Here is a 22,623-nt window from a genome sequence, read left to right on the forward strand (position 1 = left end):
TATACAGGGTATAGAACAACAACAACATATAGAAAGACTGGCAGAGTGTAGAAACTCAGATGGTAGAGAAACTGTAACGACAGTCGCAGGCCTTCTTGTCCGCACGGCTGCACCTGCAGTGCCATCCTAAGATAACATATTTGCGACAAAGTGATTGAAATATTTCTAAGAACGTAGAACAATTAGGACCAAGTTTTGTTACTTTTAACCTTTACATTATGAGATTGTCAGAAATGATTTGTGCAGTTTCTCATTTTAACCATCCATCGCCGCACCATTTGGAGCCTTACTGGCTCAGTCAAATCCCGGTATCTTGGTTTAAAACCAGTAGACCTCCTGAACAACGGCTGCACCGACTGCATCGCCATCCCCCAACGACTCTTTGAGAATCCTAACCGTGGAGTCGGATCCAAACTTGTGAACGTATAAAAGACAAGCAGACGCCTCGCCGCTCGACCCACTCACCCAGATCTCCTGGCCAGCAGAGGCTGTGTTGTTGGAGCCGCTTTCCACAAAAATGAGATGCGTAGCGGTGAGGTACAGTGTGCCATTTGTGGATTTGTTGCTGAAGCGATCCACCAGACGCACCTGCTCCACCTGCAAACGCACAAGTGTGTGAGGAAGTAATCTGTGAGGCCTCAGCAGGAAAGTCCGCTTCTTTGGCTGTACATCGGCCGTATCAAAGACAAAGAGATGAATTATGAACACCTGAGAAAACTGAACATAAGGTGGGTAGGTAGCACTCGGTGCAGGTCTATTACATAACGCTGACCACCTGGCGATGCTTTCGGCCGCCAGATCTTTTATAATACAGACAAACAGTGACTTAAAAATAAAGAACAAAAGTTTAACCATTAACCGATTAATTTTGTATGAATGTCACAGATTTATTTTTTCTGATAGGAAACTCTCATATCCAATCAACTTAATATTTTTTTTTAAAACATGTACCTTATCTGTTAATACATAAATGTAAAGTATAAAAATACCTAAAATCAGCTTTTTTTTTCTTCTTTTTTTTTTAAGAGAATACAACGTTATCTTGCTTGGGTAAACTAAGGTTTGCTGTTGCTAGATGACAAAAAGCAAAAATGCTGAAGAGGCATTGAGATTTTTGTGCCCGGCACTGAATGCGGGTCTCCATTTCTTGCCATTGCTGCTAAATATCCAAAACTGCGATACACCACATTAACTCTGCCAGTGTTGACTCAGACTTCCTCTTCCTTCCTGCTGTTAGGCTGCTGTTCCCTGATACGATGTCGTAACGAAGCCTGTCTGTCTCCAAGCAACCCCAGGGTCAGAGTTTTGTCATAAATAAGGCTCTCATTAGATACAGGAAGTCAGGGTTGTGTTTAGCTGAAGGTAGAAGTTAGTAATAAAAAAAAATGGAAGAAAACATTTTTTGTTAATACTCCAACTGAGAATATGTGGTATTGACTTTACTAAATTCAGTACTCAGTACTGAATTTAGATACCAGGTTTTCTAGATTAACAAAGAGTTAGGACACACCTTGTCTCCAGGTAATCACACCCTCCTAATCCCAGTGTTTTTTGTTTTTTTTCCTGCAACAGTTGTATATTCAACTGGCTTCAAGTTAAGAGGGAAAAAAAAGTCAAACCATGACTTGTATGATGAAATATCCAAAATCCACACCCTAACTAAACTAAAAAGTAATCTTCTTTAGCTCACATCGTCAAGCCTACTTGACTGGGTAATAGTAGATAAATTATCAGACAGGAATTGGATTTTTTTTTTTTTTCAAATTTCCCTCTACTGACTCTGATCGGCGATCCAGTTTATCTATTTAACATATTTGAAGTGATTTAGTACTAAGAGTTTGCACCATTTTCTTTCTAGAAATAGTCTAACCAAATTGCATGTGTTTTGTGCCTTTGTGTACCAAATGTTTAACCAAAAATTAAAAAGATATACGATATGTGTTAGGGAAATGTTTTAATCCGTAGGCTGAGGAATATTGTAATTCCGTCATTTTCTGTATCATCCAAAGCCATTATACCTTTATTTAAAAAGACTGAGCATTTTTTCCCTCTCCTGTACATGTTATAGCTATTAAACTTTTACAAAACAAAAAAAGAAAAGGAATTGGTCATAAGCTGTAGCATCAGGTTGCACCTCATAGATGATCAGAAATTGCTGTAAACCAGTAAAAACCTGATCGGTGCATCTCTAGTAAAAGCCTCCTTTTCTTACTTGAAAGTGTTAAATATCGGATTTAATCTGTATGGGTTTCACTTACCTTCTCCGCTGTTACAAAGAAATCTGGGTCACTTACTAGAAAAACCAGTTATTGTGTTGTTGTTGTTTTTTGTCTGGCCAGAAATTACTTAATACTGAAATATAACATACAACACCTGCCATATTGTCAACATCTTTTCAGCTCCAAATGCCTGGCAAAGCTAAACTGAACTACCTGTTTATGTCTGGACTACATCTGTGGGCTACTTATTTGTCCTAATTTCCAGAAAAAGAATGTATTATTTGCCAGGACATTGTTATAATAAACATAAATCTGCTAAGGTTATAGAAAAGCTAAAGATCTACAGCTCCGACATACGATCAGCTGCTTTGCAAAAAGGCCTATCAGTCTGCCAGTCTATCTCTATGGAACTTCATCTTTCCTTTGGGTTTCTATCTCAATAGATCCACCGAGGATCATTACCCAAATCAATAATAAAGGTGGTAGCTACTTATATTACAATCTGGGTGTCATGCTATCTGTTATAGAAAGAAAAAAAAAGAAAAAAAAACAGCTAATTGATGCTCGTCACGTCTGCCACCTGGAGCTGCAGAGCGACACCTGCTCGTCGTCACACTAGAAGCTCTAAACAAAACACATTCAATTCAACATCTGCATAATGCTGAAGGTAGCGACATTCAAGCTCTGCAAACCAACCAGAAAGACAGGGCCCGATTGCTGACTGTACCCCATCCAACTGCAAATAGCAAAAAATGTTAGCTACCTTAGGCGTTCGGATATGTTCCATTTCTCCGAGTTCAGAAGACTGTCAGCGGCTGCAAGGGTTCACACGATGCCCTCTTGAGATAACGCTATCATTGATTGTTGAAAGCCCTAACGGTGGAATTAGCCCCTTTACTTTTTCGGTGGTACCCGATATGAGTTTATTGTCAATTATTTCGGTCCTCCATCCGCGTAAAGTCCCCCACCGTGACGCCAAGACATGGGATATGAGAATTTCAAAATAAGGGCACGGAGCATTTCTGCAGAGAACGTGCTTTGGGACTGGGGAGCCGGGCTCCTACGGAAGATTTCGTCTTCTTGATTGTTTTTAATCGGCAGTTGGCAAAAAAAAAATGCTGTGTTGTTTGGTTGCTTCGAGAAGTAATACTGATATTAAAGTGAACACTATTATAATCCCTGTAAGACGAGATACTATCTCATCATATTGATAGTATCTCAGTGGCAGAAACGGGCTGTTAGATTACAATTTTACATTTTTTGTGTGTAAAATTATAAAACTATTTTATGTATTTATTTGTTTCCTTAATACTTTTTATCAATACTTTATGTCCTGCTAGGACCTCACATCACATGCATAATAATAATAATAATAATAATAATAATAATAATAATAATAATAATAATAATAATAATAATAACTAATGACTAAGATTTCCACGACTCAGTGAGCAACATTAAAAAGCTGTCTTGAGACAATGCCCGCAAACTATGTATATAATTTAGTTTAATTCCACCAAACGTATCTATTAGTGACTTGCTTAAATGTGCTTTCTTCCTAACTCATTTTAACGTCACGATAAGCCAAATAAAAACTACAACTTTTCTAAGGTAGAAAAGTTGTAGTTTTTATTTGGAAAACTATGTCGGAATAAGATTTGTCATGACTGCACCAACGGTGGCATTTCTGCGCATGTACAATCTTTAACCGGAAGTAAAGTGGGAACGATGGGCAATGTAGTTAAAAAAAAATACCCAAAATGCACTTGCATTCGGGAAATACCAGGCGGGCAATAGAAAAGTAATACCATGCGGAAAGTACGATATTTATAGCTTTCTTGAGTGTAAGAACAATACCGTATGGAGTAAAATATCAGTATTCAGAAGTGAAATAGCTCCGGAGTCACTGGGAAGATAAGACATTCTCATTTTATAATGTTTTGAGCAAAGATAAGAACGCTTATTTTGCTCTCGCGCGGGCATGCGAGCTAACTGACGCTTGCTAACAGTTAACGCTTGAGCTCTTTATCCTACGGCTTATTAATGCAAATTGTTTACCTTTTATAGCAAAATGTCTGGTTTTAACTTTGGCGGTGGGAATCTGGGCTCCACCAACACGGGTGGAGGATTCACATTTGGTGGTGTCACAAGGTAATACATATATTTAAATAGCCGACGTGGCTAACGTTAGCATTGTTTAATTTTTACTTTGTAGGAAGCGTGCGTTACTTTTTACTGTAAATCCGAAGTATGTTCTACTCCAGAACTCTGCTTAGCACGGGATTAGCTAAAAGCGTGGTATAATATGTTTCCTCATCTTTTTTTGTTAGTTTTAGATTTCTTGGTTGTGCTACTACTTATGTGCAAAAATAAACTGATGCATCTATAGAAACGAAAGCTCGTCATTATAGACTGTTCCTATTTTTATTTTTACCCAACCAATTTTTTACAACTATTTTCAGAGTTTTCTTTTAATTGGTTTAATGTTTAATTTTGCAGCACAGAAGGGTTGATTACTGTGCAGATAAGACTTCGTTTTAATCAGATTTTTTATTATTATTTATTCAAGGCAAATGGTTGACTAAATTTATTTATTTATTTATTTTAAAGTACACCTGCAGCCAATACCGGTGGCCTTTCGTTTGGGACTCCTCTGGGAACAGCAGCTGCCACCCCTGCTTCGACCACGAGTGGCACCCCATCTCTTGGTCTTGGAGGTGTTCTTTTTGCTCAGAAACCTGCGGGAGGTTTCTCTTTCAACACACCTGCCTCAAGTAAGCATTACTTTTATATTGCAGAAAATTACAAGAAGTTGTTGACATAATTGTTTTAAAAGTTATCCATCATGTAATAACCGTCATTGGAATTTTATTGTTTTAGCATCCTCTGCTGCCCCCACAGGTCTTACATTAGGTATGTATACAAAATAAAATTAACAAAGGTTTGATTTATCATTAAGCTTAGAGCCTCTGATGCGTAACTGGGTCCTTTTTGACCCGGTGAGGTCATCTTTTTGCAATATCTTTGTAATGAAAAGTTTTCATCACTTCATATTTCAGGTATTCCTCAAGAAACATGCTACTGATATCATGCAATTCAAATTTTTTAATTTACCTTTTATACATTTTAAGAAATGGCATGTTTTATGTTACTACCCCATTCTTCCGTGAGTGGGTCCAAAATGACCCGCATTCATTTCCTATGGAATTTAATGGGAATCTTTGTTTCTTACCAATTGTTACTGTCAGGAAAACAGTTTTTTGTGAACCAAACACACTAAGACCTAAGTGTCACCCCTGAATAATATTATTTTACATAGCAAGAACTCTTACATACTAGTATTATCTTTATTTTTTATCTCACAAATGTGTTTGTGTCAATCATGAGTACTGTGACAGCGTTATTGTCACAAATCAACATATTAGCCTTCTTCAAAGTTACCCAACACTAGTTATTTGACCAAATAGGTAACATTACCACCTGTACTTTATTGTGCGTCTTTATTATTTGTGTGTGCGTGTCTGTGTGTGTCTGACACCCTGAATGAGAAAACCGAGAGAGAGAGTGTGCTGAATGACATGCAAAACCTGTTGATCAATGTGTTCAAGGATCTTTCTTTTATCATCTCAATAAATAAAATAAAAATTCATCGCTATAGAAATAAATGCATAAACAAATGAGCCAGAAAAGTATAGAGTGCCTTCTTTGGGTCGGGGAGGATGTCGTGCCCCAAGTGGAGGAGTTCAAGTATCTCAGGATCTTGTTCATCAATGAGGGGAAAATGGAGCAGGAGATCAACAGGCAGATTGGTGCAGCGTCTGCAGTGAAGCGGGCGCTGTACCGATCTGTCGTGGTGAAGAGAGAGCTGAGCCAAAAATCAAAGCTCTTGAGTCATGTCCGAAAACACGAGGTCATGGATACAAGCGGCCAAAATTAGTTTTCCCTGTAGAGTGACTGGGCTCTCCCTTAGAGATAGGGTGAGAAGGTCAGATATTCAGGAGAGACTCCGAGTCGAACCGCTGCTCCTTCACGTCGAGAGGAGCCAGTTGAGGTGACTCCGCATCTGGTCAGGATGCCTTCTGGATGCCTTTCTGGTGAGGTGTTCCTGGGACGTCCCACCAGGAGGAGGCCTTTGGAAGACCCAGGACACGCTGACGATGTTTCTCAGCTGGTCTGGGAACGCCATGGGTTCCCCCAGAGGAGCTGGAACAAGTGGCTGGGGGAGAGCGAACTCTGAGCCTCCTTACTTAGGCTGCTGACCNAGCTGGTCTGGGAACGCCATGGGTTCCCCCAGAGGAGCTGGAACAAGTGGCTGGGGGAGAGCGAACTCTGAGCCTCCTTACTTAGGCTGCTGACCTCGTGACCCGACTCCGGATAAATGATGGATAGATAAATCACACACATACACACACTCACATGTGTGATACACATAGCATAATAGAATAGAAACAGTAATGTTAGCTAGCTAGTTTTAGGAAATGTACTCTTTTGCAGCCCCCCCACATGCCCACACCCACACACACATAATGGATGTTAACATTGTCCATTATTGACATTTCATCATTGTTGTTGTAAAATTGCTGCTGTTGTCATTTTGTTTTAAATTTGCTCTACAAATTGTTCTAAAAACGTTTAAAAAAGTGAAAAATTAAAATATTTCAAACATGAAATAACTTGTGTGAAATAAAACACAGTAGAAAGTATTATACAAAACATTTTTTAATCAAAATGACAAAAGTAGCATAAAAACACATTGATTGTAACCCGGGTCAAAAAGGACCCACTCACAGAAGACTGTATAATCAGTCACTCACGCATCAGAGGGTTAAGTTAGTTTTTTTTTCTTTTTGTTTTTCTTTTAATCTTCATGTAAACGGTCTTTTAGGCGCCCCTGCCACTACATCTGCAGCCACCGGCTTTAGTTTGGCCTTCAACAAGCCCACTGCGTCTGCAACTCCTTTTTCGCTCACCACCACCACCTCCTCCACTACTGGGGCGGGTTTAAGTTTTGGCTCCATCCTGACATCGACAGCTCCACAGCAGCCTTCAGCCACGGGGTTCACGCTCGGTCTTGGTGGTACGACAGGCTCCTCGGCAGCCTCAATTGTGCCGTCCCTAGGCGGTGGTCTCTTCTCCAGCACTGGAACCTCAGGTGGGCCGGGAGTATCTAAGCGGGAGTATGTAAACGTTTTTTTGTTGGTTTGGACGACGTAATGAATGAGGATACATTTAAATGTGTTTCATAATGTTCAAAGCTGCTCTAAATTTGGTTTTCCAGGTTTGGGTCAGACTCTTGGAGGAGGAACCGGGCTTACCTTGGGGTCAATATTGGCTACCTCTACAGCAGCATCAGCTGCTCCTGCTCCAAGTATTGGTCTGGGTGGAGTTGACTTCAGCACTTCCTCTGAGAATAAGAGTGACACCTCATCAGGAACCAATGCACAGTATGTCCTACTTAACTAATTGTGTTAAATAATTTTTTTTACTTGATGGTAAAGCATTTTTAAATATGAAAAAGGCACTCAACAGCCATTTGTCATGGTGATGTTTACCTTATTAGCATTTATTAAGAAAATGTAAATTCTTCTCTTAGGGACAGCAAGGCTTTAAAAGATGAGAACTTGCCACCGTTCATTTGCCAAGATGTTGAAAATTTTCAGTAAGTACTTGATATATGTAGGAACATCAACAAAAATGTTTAAATGTTGATTTGTCATTTGCAAGAGATTTGTAAGTATCAGCTCTCTATCTACTTTAACAGAAAATTTGTGAAAGAGCAGAAGCAGGTTCAGGAAGACATAAGCAGGATGTCATCGAAGACTATTTCTAAAGTCCAAGATGACATCAAGAGCCTCAAACAACTTCTCTCTGTCTGCGCCAGCGGTCTGCAACGCCAAGCTCTAGCTATTGACAAACTGAAGTTGGAGACAGCACAGGTAAAAGGGGGAAAAAATAAAACTAATGAAAATGCACTAGCTGTTTCTAAAAAAAAAAAATCACTGTAGGATGAATCTGATGGAAACAAATATTCATCTGTGCTCTAATGCCAATTCTAATTTTCTAGGGTGTCAGTAGTTAATGTTGCATATTCCTCTGTGGACGATGAGGGCAGAGTGATGATGCAACCGGTTGACTATTCTTATTTGGTTTGTTAGGAGCTTAAAAATGCTGACATAGCACTGCGCACACAAAAGACGCCCCCTGGACTTCAGCATGAAAACACTGCTCCATCAGAGTGAGTTATTAAGTAAATCCAGTGCAAGAATGCATGGCTTGCAGCCATTAATTTGACTGTAAGCAAATTAATCTCTATATCACCAATGTTTTTGAATTGTAGATTGTAAAATTGTGTGAAGGTGTCTTGCAGCTAGAGCATTTGACTACCAAATGACAAGCAGAACCTTGTTCCTCTGTTGTGCCGGTTCTCACCTCTGTTTTTTGTCCTGTTCAGTTATTTTCGTAGCCTGGTGGACCAATTTGAGGTGCAGTTGCAACAGTTCCGGCAGCAGATAGAGGAACTGGAGAACCACCTGACGACTCAGAGCAATGGCTCTCACATCACCCCTCAAGGCAAGAATGGAATCTGGACAGCATTGTTATTTTAAATGGTTTTGCTTTCTGTGCCTGTTGATTAATTGACATAAAATGTGATTATAATGTTGTTGTTTTTTTTGTTTTGTTTTTTTTGTCTGTTTTCCATTTACAGATTTGACTCTGGCCTTGCAGAAGTTATACCAAACGTTTGTTGCGCAAGCTGCTCAGCTTCAGTCTGTCCATGAAAATGTTAAGGTCAGTTTTTTTCTTCTTTTGTAATGTGTGAATTTCTTCCAAAAAGATCCAGCAGTAAAATATATATTTTTGTGTATAATGTATTTTTTTCCAAAATGTTTGTGTATTTTAAGAAAATGTGATCATTTGGATTTGTCATCTGCAAGTAATTTTTTTCTACTACTATTATTCTTCCACAATAGATCTTGAAACATCAGTACCTTTCTTACCGGAGAGCCTTCCTGGAAGACTCTACTGACATCTTTGAGTCCAAACGAGCCTCCAACAGGAAATGGCAGAGCGCACCACATGTCACAACCGGACCTGCCCCGTTCTCCAGTGTACCCAATGCTGCAGCTGTTGCTATGGCAGCCACGTTGACCCAGCAACAGCAGCCAACTCCAGGTCTGACTGCCTTCAAGTTTTAGAAAGTTCTCCTCATCTTCACCTTGTTTAAGATGTTCAATGAGGCAAAGGAGACTGTTAAGTCTTAGAGCGTTGTAGACGGGATGATTGTGTGTTTTTTATATTTACTACATTTTGGGAGCAAAACATTCAAAATATGGCAGGCAGAATTATTTGAAAATAACTGGACTAAAACATATGTAGCTGGTTCTAAAATATGAGTGACTATCAAAGAAAAGGGAGAATGAAAAGGAAAAAAAATCTGCACAGTTCTGACAGGAAACCTTTGTGCTGCCTTATTAGCCTGTTGCTAATTTAAAAACACTTTGTGGGTTATAGACACTTATCTTATGCACCTTACAAAAAGTAAAGTAAGGAAGTGTAACACATGTGCACAACGAACACCAGACCCTGTAGTATTTATTTCTTTACTTTTTTTTTAGGCCTAGAACGAAATATTCCAGTTTGTAAATCACTAGGGATCCTCTTTCATTCAAACAATCCAAAGGAGCCTGACGTGTGAATGTTATGAGGTGGAGTTAGGATCAGAAATTTGCTGTGATTTATATTTAGATGACAAATGAACTTGTCGACCGAGCTATCGAAATACTGCGCAGAGCTGTAGATCTACGTTTAATTAGGCGAGCTGTTGATGTTTTGTTTATATATTAAAATGTTAAATTTTTCAGTCCAGCTTTTTCTTATGAGGGCGGTGAGGGGTCTCTGGTTGATCAAGGTACAAGCTTTCTAACACTCAAAGTAGAAATTTTAAGCAGAGTGGACAACGTGGCTCTGCTGCTGTTTTGGAAAGGAAAATCTTTAAAAAAAATATACATATATATATGTGTGTGTGTGTGTTTATAAATATTTCTTTATAAAGAAATATTTATAAACACAGTTGGTCAAGTTTTTAATGAGATGATCAACAGCAGAGTTTTAGGTTTTATTTTTAATGCCCTATATATATATATATATATATATATATATATATATATATATATATATATATATATATATATATAAAAAAAACGCCCTGTTCAGAGAAACCTGGCTCTTAATGGCTACTGTGAATCCTTAGCTCACTTTTAATGGAAACAGATAATTCCCAAATGTTCTTTTAAGGTTCCTAATTACATGTTGTTTTTTTTAATCAAATATTTCAAACAAATATAGCTGTTATTTTGGTACAACATGAGCAGACTAATTAATAATGCTGATTTAATAATCCTTTGCAGTATCCCAACAAATCAGCTCTTTGTCTGTCTTCAGTGATATCCTCAAGTATTTATTTTAGCTCTTTTACAAAAAAATATTTTACAAGTCAAATAACAATCATCTATTATATGTGCAGTCATATCTGGGATGTTAAAAGTGACATCTGATGACCATACACAGGCATATCAGGGCTTCTGATGTATGATAATTTAACAGTCTGTAGATTTGTAAAGCTATTGCTTGGTTGAGTTTAAAAAGTTGAACTAATGTCACAAATGGCAGAAACGCAAACATCTGTAAACTTCAGCTGTTTTCTTTTTCAAAAAAGATCTTCAGCTGCTCTTGGACTGTTTATGAATCACAATAAGCCTCGCTTTAAATTTTAGTATAAATTGTATTAACAATCCAACCACATTTGATCATACGTGCCAAGGAGGAATCCATTGCTTTTTCACTATTTACACAAAGAAACATTTCAGACATCTCCTGCAACGATAGAAGCTGTGTGTGAGATCCACATGTGTGGTAGGAGTAAAAAGCCACCTTGTTGCCTGCTTCCAGTCATTTTTTTTTGCTCTTTTGATGTAAAGCTGAATTGATACAGATTAACTAGGTAATTGCAACCTTGTATGTTCTTGCTGCCCAATAGGGGGATGCTTGCAGTTTTAAATGCGCTCCAGAGTGTTTTTTCATTTAAAGTTGTTGCATATTTGTGAGAGATTACCTTTTTTCAGTGATAGACTTTAGCAATATTGTCATCTTTTTTCAATGAGTTTTTTTCTCTGAACAAAAAACTTTAATCCTAATCACACATTGTATTTATTAAACTATTTATTTTATCTGTTTTTCATGTGCTTAATTTAGTGCGAGCTACGAATAACATTGAGAGTTGTTTAGTTTCGCAGCAAACGCAACACTAAATGTGCTGCTGGCTGGCACTTACCTCTAAAATATTGTTTTACCTAAATACTTGACAGTGTCCCAATGATTGTGTTGACCTGGTATTGTTTAGACTTGTATCTTTTGAGACGGAAGGGGGAACATGCCAAAAAGACTCAGGACTAGAATACGAACCAATTAATTGCCTAAACTGGAAATCCTGCTCAACAGTCACAAAGATGCTCTCTTTCTCACTTTAATCCATTTGGTAGGGTTGCTCGCCTGGAGGCCATACCACTGTTACTTGATAAAAGCTGTTTCACCTAAGGGCTACTGTCGGCTTAACAGGGCTGGTCCATTTAAAAATTACTTTCACTTCACTGAAAGCTGTCAGATGTATTTTTATTTTTTTTTAAACATAGTAGTACTCCCTTTGGATGACCTCCTATGAACAATTCTCACTTTTCTAGACTGAACACTTTGTTGGTCTCAGCTGGTTCCGAGTCAGGTGAGATCGTATTTATGCTTCTTTAATTGTTAGAAGAAAGTATTTGCTGCTCATGCTGGTCCACAGCTACCAGTGATCTACAATTGGTGCCAAAATGAAACGGAGAGGTCAGGGAGGTCTCATTGTTTATTCATATTTACAGTTTGCCATGTTTCAGTGCGCCATGTAAGGTTCCGTTTTTGTTTTTGACCTGGTGAGCATAATAGTAAGAAAAACAACTACTCTTTTTAAGCCAATGAACACAATAGTGTTAGTGTTGCTGCTAGTCATAGCGGTGAGTGAGCCACTCTATTTCTCAATGGTCACTTTGCATCAAAAAAAAAAACACATAACTTTGAATATTTCATTCCTTATTTATTAAGCCTAACCATTTGTGAAGTCAGACTGCTAAAATATTATCTTCTATTCATTTTTATGTTTTCTTCCATTAACATTTAACACGCCGTCTTCCATAGTCAGTTGGCGCAATAACACAGAAAATGCAGAACACGAACCGATCTTTCATAAGGTGTTTGGACTTTGAAGTTTTTAACTGGATATTTACTGGCCTTATTTCTTATATTGAGTGTCTGTGAGTTCTCTCCATTTGAATGCCGTTATCGTTTTGAATGTTATTGGTAAGGCAGGTGTTACCCCATCTACTTCCCTTTTTTTTCTTTTTTTATGATGCAGGGGGAAAATGTGAAGTTCTTTATTTTTTTGATTGTCAGAATTTTTTTCTGTTCTTGACCTGCTTAATTAATGACAAACTCCTCAGTTTTCCTTTTTCTTCAGGTTTGGCACAACCGTGCAGAAAACTGAGCCTCATTTTTTTATGTTTAAATTTACTCTCTATCTTATTCTTTGTATTTCTATACTTTATAGCCAACATTTTTGGCCTGAAACAATCACATGTAGGTTTCTTTTTTTATTATTATTAATTAGAGTTTCAAACATAAAAATTATACTTGTCAATATCTCCGGGAATTTACAGAACGTTGTACATTCATTTCCACAGTTTTCTTTTTGACCAGTTTACACTGAAGCTAAATCACAAATGCCAATTTCAGATTTTGTTTTATCGTAATCTGTAGTTCTTATAATGGTATGTTTAAACCTATATCCAATGCCTGTTCATAACAATACATTAATATATAATATGGTGTGCCTTTATAAACTATATACAATAATTGTGTGGTGCATTTTGTTAGGAGGGGCGTATGCTAGTTCATTCACTCTCAGAAATCTTGAAGATTTGGAAACTTGTCAAATGCAGTAGCAGTTAGCAAATAATAGCCAATTCTGTTCCTAAATGTTTGTGTTTATGTAAGTGGAATTGCATTTAAATTGACAATAAATCAGTTTTTAAACAAAGAAACGTTTGTCCTTGTTTCTTTTTGACTGAAGTTGTTTTAGCAGTGGAGGCTAACCGGGCAGTACAGAAAGAAACAACTGCATAAAAAGGGAAAAAGGACAAGTTTCTGAGTGAAAGAACTAGCAATCAGGCTTTTTTTTTCTTCATTTATAAGGAGCTGTAGCATTTTTGAAAAAAGTGGAATTGATGTTTATAATTGCATCTAGAGTAGAGTAGTAGAAGATCTTGAATTTTCTGATCATACTTCTACTTATGAACTGTAAAAAATGGCTACCGTAGCTTTTGTTTTAAAGGGGGAAAAAAAAGCTAAATCTGTTATATTGCACTATACATGAATTAGTTCAGGCATTGCAGAACTGATTTATACACCAATCAATAGACCAAACAATGAATTGATATATTGTCCTCTTCATCATCTTTGGTCGGTTTCTTTCCCCAGCTTATTGAATGCAGCAAAACTAAGAATTATCATTTTTCCACCGACGAGCACATCAACCAACACCATGTGCACCTCAAGTTTAATGAAAAAAAAAATCAGATAAGAATAAGAGATGATTGTAATTCATTCTCTGTTCATTTCAAACCTGCTACCTCTATCAGATTTAAAAAAAGTGTAATCAGTGAAAGTCAGTTGAAATAGGTTAGACCTAAATAATAAAAAAAAAGATCCAGATTCCAGATTGCTGCTTTTCTGCTATATTTTAAAAATTAGTCATTTTTTTAATGGGGGAGTTTTAGAAACTTTTTTTTTTCAGTATAATTTTGCTGTTTGGTTTTTAACTTGTACTCTAAAGGCACATTAATAAAAGTAAAACAAATCCTGTCTTTTTGTACCTTAGGCACCCAGGCACCTTTGGGGGCAGGGTTTGGAAACCCCTTTGCCTCAGCAGTAGGCACTAGTTTGGGCTCTTCTACACTTGGAGGTATTACCTCTGCCTGTTATATGTTGGATATACTCCTCTCTATTATCCCCATTATCTTGCATAGTCTACAATTTCTCAAATGCCAAATGTTTTTTTGTCTGTTTTTGTTTTTTTACTATAAAATTTCTTGTGTGTGCTTGAGAGAGAGGGAGGCAGGCCTGACTTGTGCAGGCTCAGAATCTTATTTCCCCCAACTTTCTGCTCTTTATTCTTCCTTCTCAGCTGTAATGTGCGTTCACACCACAGGAAAAACCACTGCGTTTTTGCGTATCGGGATAGAAAAAAAAAAAGAAACAAATGGAGAGGTTTGGCTTAAATGTGTCTCTAATTTGTCATTCTGCGAAAGGAATCTGTCACTAAACGTTTTTTTTTTTTTTTTTTTTGCAAATTAAAAACATCCCTTTGAGAGTTTGGAAGCAGGTGGTTTGAGCGCACAGTGTTGGCGTTTTGCCTTGTTAGGAGTGTATTTTGTGAAACTTGACCATATCATTCATCTCCCTTTTGTCTTAAGTTTGCAGTGCATTGCAGAACATTGCTTTGTAATCTGTAATTAAACGCTGAGATCTACATAATGCTTAATGATCCAGCTGAGGTTTTTTCCTTTGTTTTGTTTGTTTTTTTTTTTGCTTACGCTTGCTTATGCCTGTCTGTGTGCACTCCTGAGACACTGCTCAGGAGTGCACACACTCCTGAGCAGGTGCATACACTCCTTGTTTGCTCATTGTTTGCTCTCAGTGCAGGCTGCACACCTACCTCGATCTGACTTCCTTGTTGTTCTCTCCCACAGGTTTTGGAGGCGGGCCAGGGTTTGGTGGTGTTGGAACTGGGGGGTCTTCTTTTGGATTCTCCTCCACCAATAAGCCTGCAGGGGGCAGTCTGAGTGCAGGTATATGGAAATCTGCATCACACATGCCTCAGTAAACAAGCTTTAATAAAGGCAGTATCTAATAAAAGTACAACCTGTCTCTTTTTAATTACGTTTTCTGCTCTTTAGTCATCTAAGTAACGGATAGAGGATGAAGTGTTTTTAAGAAGTGAAGCATGTTCCAGTAAGCTTCACAACGTTTTTCCTCGACAAAATGTGTTCGAATGCATGTCCACACACCCCGGGCAGACCTTAATCTCTAATATTGTCGGTTTTAAATTCAGACGTTGAAGTCCGTATGTAAAAAGCAATCATCAAAAGTCAGTCTTTCCCCGTCTTACCTTTTAAGTGTCCTAAAATATTTCTGTGAAACCTCCTACGTCATCTTTTTGTCTGACCCTCTTGCATCCCTAGGTTTTGGCAGCACCAGCAGCTCCGGCTTCAACTTCAGCAACCCCGGCATCAACCAGTCTGCTGGGCTGACGTTTGGCGTTTCCAACCAGCCAGGCGGCGCCTTTGGCACAACCCCAGCTCTCCAGCTGAAGAAGCCCCCCGCTGGGAATAAAAGGGGGAAAAGATAGAAACAGATTAAGAAAAGAATAATACAGCATTTGACCAACTAGTGGCTTGTAGCAAAGAACAGGTTGGCCTCCTTTAAAGTGTAGAAACAGTGCTAAGTTGAATTGTTACCTTAAAAAACAAGGAACATCGTTTTGAGGGAGAAGATTCTATCATGTAACAGACTATTTTGAGTTATGTTATTTCAACCTGGAAAGAACGAATCATGTGGACAATATGGCATAATTTGTCCTGTTTTGTTTATCATTATTTTATTATGCCATAGCTGATGTGAGCAAAGAGGCAACAAATGCCATCAGCACAGTGTCAGATGGCGAGATGAAGCTATGAAGCATGATTATGCCCATTAGAATTTCCTCTAACAGTTTGTTTCTCACTTTTGTCTGTGGTGTAACAATGCTTTGAGAAAGGCTAAGGCAAAAACAGTTGGTTCAACAACAAATTGCTCAGTTATTTTGAGATTTTTTGTTTTGTCTAATTATTGTATAAGATAAACATGTTTTGTGCTTTCTGATGAACTGTAGTTTTCTCTCCATTGCCTCAAAAAGTCTTTCAGAACATAGCTGCTGTGCAATTGACTTCCCTCAAGTTGCGTCCAAAGAGTTTTTTTGTTTGTTTGTTTGTTTTGTTTTAAAGAGATAAAGGGAAAAGGGAACAGTATAGTTGGAGTCTACCAGTGTAAGTGAACATTTGATCCTAGAGTTTAGGTCCCAGACTGTCCAATGTGTCTTTAGGAAGATGCCATTTTATTTTTGTATCAAGTGAAGAAAGCTACGACATTCAGAAAAGAAATTAAAATAACACAAAGGTCTTGTGGGTTTTCCGATGTCATGTCCACAAAATCTGTTTTTGCTGAGATGCATTCTAATTGTTTGATAATTTCTCATAGACAGAATTTCTCTTTGCCTCTTCACCAATGTGTTGTTAAGACTATGGGGAAAAATACTGTGCTTCTTGTCCTCCATGGGCTTATGAAATGTTAAGTTTATTCTGACAGTTTCTCAAGCATATTCAGCTTGCTCGTTTTATACATGTGCTAGATAAAGTTTGCACTATCCGGTGTACGTGATCTGATAGTGATCGTATGAATGTGTAAATCTGCCTGTCACTCAGCTATCATGCTTCCGTTGAGCGTTGGGTTAAGAACTATGTCTCTTTTTGTCTGTGTCTCTTTGGTTATTACCAAATAATTGTAGTTGTATTGTTGTTTTCTATTCGGTCTGTGGAGATCTGTATTTTTGAGATGCTGTTTAATAATAAAATCTTTTGCCTGTTTGTAGTGTCACTTTGTTGAATTTTTGGCTGCCACAGATGAATTTCTGCAGAATGTTTTCTAAGATAATTTGCAGATGGTTTTCCTTTTGATTACAAGGGATATATTAATTGTGTAGGAAATGATACATTTTCCAATTTGATTTCCTAAAAAATCAAATTGAAAATCTGAAAAAAATAGATTGTGAGCTCAAATTACAATATTTGTCAGTAAATTATCTGATTCCCCTGAATTGTAATAACTGATATAGATTTTTCAAAATTGCATTTAATATTCTATGCACGATTTCTTGGTGATCTTTTTAGTTTAGATTTATTTGTTTCTTAGTAAAGAAATGTGAGAGATCTGGACAGCTGTACCATAAAATATTTTAACTGGTTTCCAGAGTGCTATTTGTTTTACTTATACTTTTTTCACAACAGGGCATTTGCATACAACAGCAGAGCAACTTTGGCGTAAATTTTGTGGAAGAAGTTTTTAAGTTAACGATGAACATGTGCTTTACATTTAGTCACGTCCATTCCCAACCCCCCCAAAAGAAAAAAAAAAAAAAAAAAATCGAAGCTGTCCTGTGAACACGCGCAAAAATATTTTAAATATATTTATATAAAAAAATAAACTATACACGTGTGTGTTTAATCGTGGAAATAATGAACCATATTTTGCCTCAAAGTATAACATTCACTCAATCATTACCGTGGAAGTGCGATGTATTAATCTGACACGATTTTTACACAGGCAGAAGGAAGAAAGAGGGCGACATGACAACATTCTTCACTCCTTACCGCTGAAGAAGAACTCCGTTGCCAGGCGACAAACATACTACAATACTGTATGTTTGAAATAGCTGCATTTTAACCGCTCGGCTCGCCTTTAATTTAAACGCCTTTAATTTTAGTCTTTGTCCACAGTCGTTATTCTCCAGGTCTGTAACTTAACATTGTTCGTCATTGTTTCAATCAGCTGGAAATAACTGAAAATAACAAAACGTCTAAGTGAAAAAAGATAAGCCGAAATGAATTGAGCAAATAACTGATCAAAAATCTATATTATTTCTCATTTAAATGTAATATTTTTTTTCCTATTACTATTTTTTCTTTTAGTTGGATAGATTCGGGTGGCTTTACCTTATAGTTAAACATTTTACTTAATACTATTATGTATCGTTGTGGACAAAATTAGTCATGCTTCCAAGTCAAGAATATGTCATCATGTCGTCTTCTATTGGTTTTGTTTGTTATCTGCTAACCTGACTGACTGTCTTGCAATGTGTACACACTATAGGCATGCCTCTTCCAGACACATTCTATTGCGCCCAGCAAATCAACATCCCTCCCGAGCTGCCAGACATCCTGAAAAGCTTCACCAAGGCAGCTATCCGAACACAGCCCAAAGATCTGCTCCAGTGGTGTTCAGCGTAAGTGTTAAAAGTCGTCAACATCGTTTGGGATTCTGGATAGACGTGTGTGACTTTGCTGTGGTTTATTTATTGCGTCAAATAATTCACAAAAATGCGTCTCCAAGCTACCTTTCACCTGAGCACCTCTCTCCCTTACTACTGACAGGCTGTAATTAGCTCCCAGACGCTTCCACGCAGATTCTGTGGTTAAACTAAATGCCTTCTCTTAACAAAATAAATAAATAAATAAATAAATAAATAAATAAATAAATAAATAAATAAATAAAAAGTTGAACATACTGGCTGAATTGGAAGCATACAGGGTGTTTGTTTTTCTGCCCTAAGGATTGTCCTGTCTACTACTGTGTTAACCTACAGAGCTTTTAGGAAAACCTAAAATCGAGCAACATGTTGCAATTTCCTTTGTGGAAAAAAAATAATTGAGGTAAAACAAAAGATCTGCTTCCTTTGAGAGATACCGAAAGCCACCCCTGCCTGTAAATTCATATCAAAATATTGCTGAAATAAGATAAAGATCAAACAGGGTGAAGTGTCACAAACAATGCATGAGTTTTGAGCAAACTCCTCTATTCATCCAGCTATTAAATATTATAAACTGGTTGATGTGTACATGCTCATTTTTACGCTGTTACACTCTACATCAATTTAATGTGTGGTTATTACATGCCATAACTACATCCCAGATACTTTCATGCACTGGCCAAAGGGGAGTGTCTTCCAGTAAAGGAGAGGCTGGAGATGAATGTTGCCACTCAGAAGACTGACACTGGACTGACTCCAGGTCTACTGAAGATCCTCCATAAGCAGGTAGGAAGAGTTTGCTCAAAACTCTTGTTGTAATTTTTTTTTTTTTTTTTTACCTTCTTAATGAAAATCCCTCTTTCCGTCTATGTTGAGATTTTACTTATGCTGACGTTGCAACTAAACATGTCTACTAAAAGCAGTGCTGTATTACTGTTTGGGATATTCCAATAAGGATGCACATACGTACGCTCACAGTTTTCACCTACGTATTTGCATCTCTCTTCTTTTCCCGCCCCGTCGCAGTTGTCTCCAAAGGAAACATGCAGCAAAGAGGATGTGCAGCTGAAATGGAAGGCTCTCTGTCTTCCCATGGAACAACTGGAGGCTCTGCTGTCGTTGGGCAGCTTTGGTTCGGAAATCAACTGGATGGAGTTTTTTGCCCTGGGCTGTAGTGCTCTTGGAGGGGTGAGGCCTAACGCAAGGCAAAATCTAATTTCTAAAGCTGCTTCTTACTTAATCTAAAGGTTAAAGCACAGGAGGAGAACCTTAGGAGTTGTTGTGTTTCTTCATCTCCTCGTCTGAGTGTCTAGTGGAACAAACCAGCCTCTTTTTTTTTCTTTCTTTTTTTTAACATAAATCAATTTTCTCCAGTTAAGCCAATCGTTTTTCCACCTAGGAAAAACAGCACTGGAGACAGATCAAAGAGAATTTATTTCAGCATATAGATATTCCTGGGAGATGTGTTTGTGTCTGCAAAAGAAGAAAGAAAGAAAACAACAGCCAGGAATCAGGAAAGTCCTGTGTAGTTTTGGAAAAGATGCGTTTCAAGTCTGTTGAACACTTAAACCACATGAGGGCAGTCTCGATCTACACTCGTTCATTTATTTATTTATTTTATATCATTGGGCTCTTGTCTATTTCCTTATACACGTAGCATGTGGCATGTAATTGCTTTTCAAAGGTGAATGCATATTAATTTTCTTGCCAATTTATTTTTCTCTTATTTTGCATGGAACTCCTTTGTCTGCACTTCCGTCGTCGGCGTTCCCCAGTCTCTTATAAGCTCTATGAAGCACGCCTGTGAGATCCTGACAACTGATGAGGAGGGTGGCCCTTCGAGGATCCCATTCGATACCTTCTCGCATCTCTACACCTACCTGGCTGAAATAGATGGAGAAGAACCAGAGGACCAGACTGAAAACTTCCTCCACCTCCTGCAGCAACAAGTGTAGGTTTTTTCTTTTTTTTTTTTTTTTTACACTTACATGTTTATGTTATGTACTTAAACCTTAAATAATTTGAAACCACTTTTATCACATTGAATTATGCACAATTCTCCATTATGCTATAATTAAAACGTAGTATGAAAATTTATGGCATTTAAGGCAGCAAACAACTTAAGTTTTGGATTCTCAAAACTTAAGAGTATAGGTTTTAATTCTAAAAATAACAATGATCATTTAAATGAATCCTAAAATCTCTGATGAGAACAACAAATATCCAGGTAGAATTATTCCAGAAGCTTGCTCAAAGCTTAATTAGCATTAGGTTAAGACACAAACTTACACTTCCAGTTCTAGTTTTAAAAATAACCGAAGTGTATTCTGGCAAGTAAATACTAAGTTAATATGATCCTGATGAGTACATTTACACTTCACACATTGAATCTTCTCATGTCAGCAATAAGATGAGCTCAGGGCCTCATCACAAACGATTTCGCATAATGCATCAGATCGTTTAAATTTTTACCACACCATATCCGAATACATATAAAATGTGAATTTACTTTGCTTTTATGTGGGATTGTGTGTGGACTGATGACATTTATGCTGAAATAAACGCAGCATGACAAAAGCAAAAAAAAAAAAAAAAAAAGCATCACATTGTCTTAAAAATGCTGAGAGAGTGCTGCCAGTATGTTTTTTTTTTTTTCTTTCTGTGCAGTGTTGACAGCGCAGAAAAACACACACACTGCTTTCAGTTCAGCTTGGTCCACCATTTGTGACAGTCAGTGTCAGTTGGCTAAGAAGCACAGGCAGTTTATGAGCTGAGCCAGTTCCTCTCTGCCTCAGATGATGTTTGTGAGATTGTGATATTCACTGTTGCGAAAATCCTCAGTGTTGCCTTAATGCGCTGGTCTCTCTGCCCGACAGCGACAAGCAGAACGGCATGATTCAAGTTTCCAACTTCTACCCCAGGAGGAAGGTTGTGCTCAAACAAATGGCTGTGGAAGACTAAAAGAAGCAACAGAGGAAAGGAAGAGAGTCATTGTGGTGAATTATTAAAAGAACCCATGAGTACTCCAACCCGTCCCGTTAATTGTTAGAAATACTCACTCTGTCTAAATGTTGATGTAAAGGTGAAGCAGCTAATGCCAGGGCTAATGTGATTGCTTTTTTTGTTTTCTGAACATGAGCAGAGGTACACAACTGCCTCACCGCCTGTGTTTTATTCCTCCTTTTCTTTCGCCTGGATTAGCCTAAGTTCATTCATCATCCACGCAACCTATCAGCTTACAGTCTCACCATTACTGGCCTTTCATCTTGGGTATTCATTCTTCCCCGAGCAAACGAAGAAGAGGCAGAGATTAGCACCAGAGCACAATTTCCAGCTCAGTTCAGAGGCTTGCGTTTTGTTCACCTTTGGGTCGTCACGCAAGACGCTCGCAGAAGAAGCGTATTCCGAAGACGGGTTCTCGTGTGGCAAACAGAGACTCCGTTTTCCGCTGAAAGCATCCTCCGCTCTTACACACATGCACCAAACACTGCCTCGTGCAGGGCTGCAGCTGTGATCAATTCGAGGCGACTGAAGGGCAGATAGAACGGCCGATAACTTAATAACAGCGGTCTCTCCACCCATGTGACACAACACAGGCGGAATGTTGTCAGGTCTTAAAACAGTCATGTTCAGGATGACCCCCAGAGCCAGAATAGTCTGGCAGTGTCTTGACAATAACAAATTCAATTCTGTGGAATCTTCCCAGAAAGCTACTCTGTTTGTAAAATAGCTTTTATCGTAAAAAAAAAACATACAGATTCAAAAATGTTAGTAAAGAAACTTCTTGAATGAGTTCATGTCATTCAGGAAACTGAGCTGCATTACATAAAAAAAAATATAATGTCATTCAAATGTATTCATACCCCTCAAACATTGTTCACATTGTGGTACAACACATTACGCAATGTTGTTGTACATTACAGGTACAACAACATTGTTTTTGAACTAGCATTAACTCAAAGTAATGCATAATTATGATGTGGAAGAAAAATCCATTGATCCATCCATACAGAAAGCTGATTGGGCGAGAGGTGGGGTACGACCTGGAAAGGTCACCAGTTCATCACAGGGCAAAACAGAGACGCACAAAGAAGATTCTTAGACTTTGCAATTTACATGCTATGTGGTGATGGTAAATCACGTTAAATTGTCCCATAATTTACAGAAAAACAAAAAATGTGGAAAATTCAAGAG

The 22,623-nt window shown here is 37.9% G+C and overlaps 3 protein-coding genes across 4 annotated transcripts in view; 2 read left to right on the plus strand and 1 right to left on the minus strand.

Moving 5' to 3' along the window:
• Positions 1-3,209, minus strand: part of mtmr6 (myotubularin related protein 6) — a 14,741-nt gene extending 11,532 nt beyond the window's left edge. Inside the window, exons 1-2 of the mRNA XM_007547908.2 lie at positions 2,983-3,209; positions 466-597 (exon numbers count right to left, since the gene is read on the minus strand). Of these exons, the coding sequence (XP_007547970.1) occupies positions 466-597; positions 2,983-3,006 (156 nt within the window). The 5' untranslated portion in view covers positions 3,007-3,209. The remainder of the gene's footprint in view (positions 1-465; positions 598-2,982) is intronic.
• Positions 3,210-3,963: 754 nt separating this feature from the next.
• nup58 (nucleoporin 58) lies at positions 3,964-16,990 on the plus strand. Of its 2 annotated transcripts, XM_007547909.2 has the most exons (14): positions 3,964-4,370; positions 4,830-4,993; positions 5,100-5,132; positions 7,105-7,371; positions 7,498-7,663; positions 7,813-7,878; positions 7,981-8,155; positions 8,375-8,454; positions 8,671-8,789; positions 8,926-9,008; positions 9,191-9,392; positions 14,188-14,271; positions 15,059-15,157; positions 15,551-16,990. In XM_007547909.2, exons 1-14 carry the CDS (start codon positions 4,291-4,293, stop codon positions 15,715-15,717), a joined length of 1,785 nt encoding a protein of 594 aa, XP_007547971.1. In that variant the 5' UTR covers positions 3,964-4,290; the 3' UTR covers positions 15,718-16,990. The 2 variants fall into 2 exon arrangements, with proteins under 2 accessions (XP_007547971.1, XP_007547973.1); XM_007547911.2 differs by lacking the exon at positions 14,188-14,271 and having other exon boundaries at positions 3,965-4,370.
• A 782-nt stretch (positions 16,991-17,772) lies between these two features.
• Positions 17,773-21,458, plus strand: ropn1l (rhophilin associated tail protein 1-like). Its single transcript, XM_016669332.1, has 6 exons — positions 17,773-17,913; positions 18,273-18,405; positions 19,092-19,215; positions 19,456-19,617; positions 20,205-20,380; positions 21,306-21,458. The coding sequence occupies exons 2-6, from the start codon at positions 18,275-18,277 to the stop codon at positions 21,388-21,390; spliced, it is 678 nt and encodes a 225-aa protein (XP_016524818.1). The 5' UTR covers positions 17,773-17,913; positions 18,273-18,274; the 3' UTR covers positions 21,391-21,458.
• Positions 21,459-22,623: the final 1,165 nt, after the last annotated feature.

Source organism: Poecilia formosa, unplaced genomic scaffold (genome assembly GCF_000485575.1).
Source record: "Poecilia formosa unplaced genomic scaffold, Poecilia_formosa-5.1.2 Scaffold22, whole genome shotgun sequence".
Taxonomy (NCBI): domain Eukaryota; kingdom Metazoa; phylum Chordata; class Actinopteri; order Cyprinodontiformes; family Poeciliidae; genus Poecilia; species Poecilia formosa.

Coding starts and splice junctions, on each gene's coding strand:
- nup58 (XM_007547909.2), top strand. CDS start 4,291: ATGTCTGGTTTTAACTTTGGCGGTGGGAATCTGGGCTCCACCAACACG. Junction 7,664..7,812: donor TCATCAGGAACCAATGCACA/GTATGTCCTACT, acceptor TTCTTCTCTTAG/GGACAGCAAGGCTTTAAAAG. Junction 14,272..15,058: donor GGGCTCTTCTACACTTGGAG/GTATTACCTCTG, acceptor TCTCTCCCACAG/GTTTTGGAGGCGGGCCAGGG.
- ropn1l (XM_016669332.1), top strand. CDS start 18,275: ATGCCTCTTCCAGACACATTCTATTGCGCCCAGCAAATCAACATCCCT. Junction 19,216..19,455: donor TGAAGATCCTCCATAAGCAG/GTAGGAAGAGTT, acceptor GCCCCGTCGCAG/TTGTCTCCAAAGGAAACATG. Junction 20,381..21,305: donor CACCTCCTGCAGCAACAAGT/GTAGGTTTTTTC, acceptor TCTGCCCGACAG/CGACAAGCAGAACGGCATGA.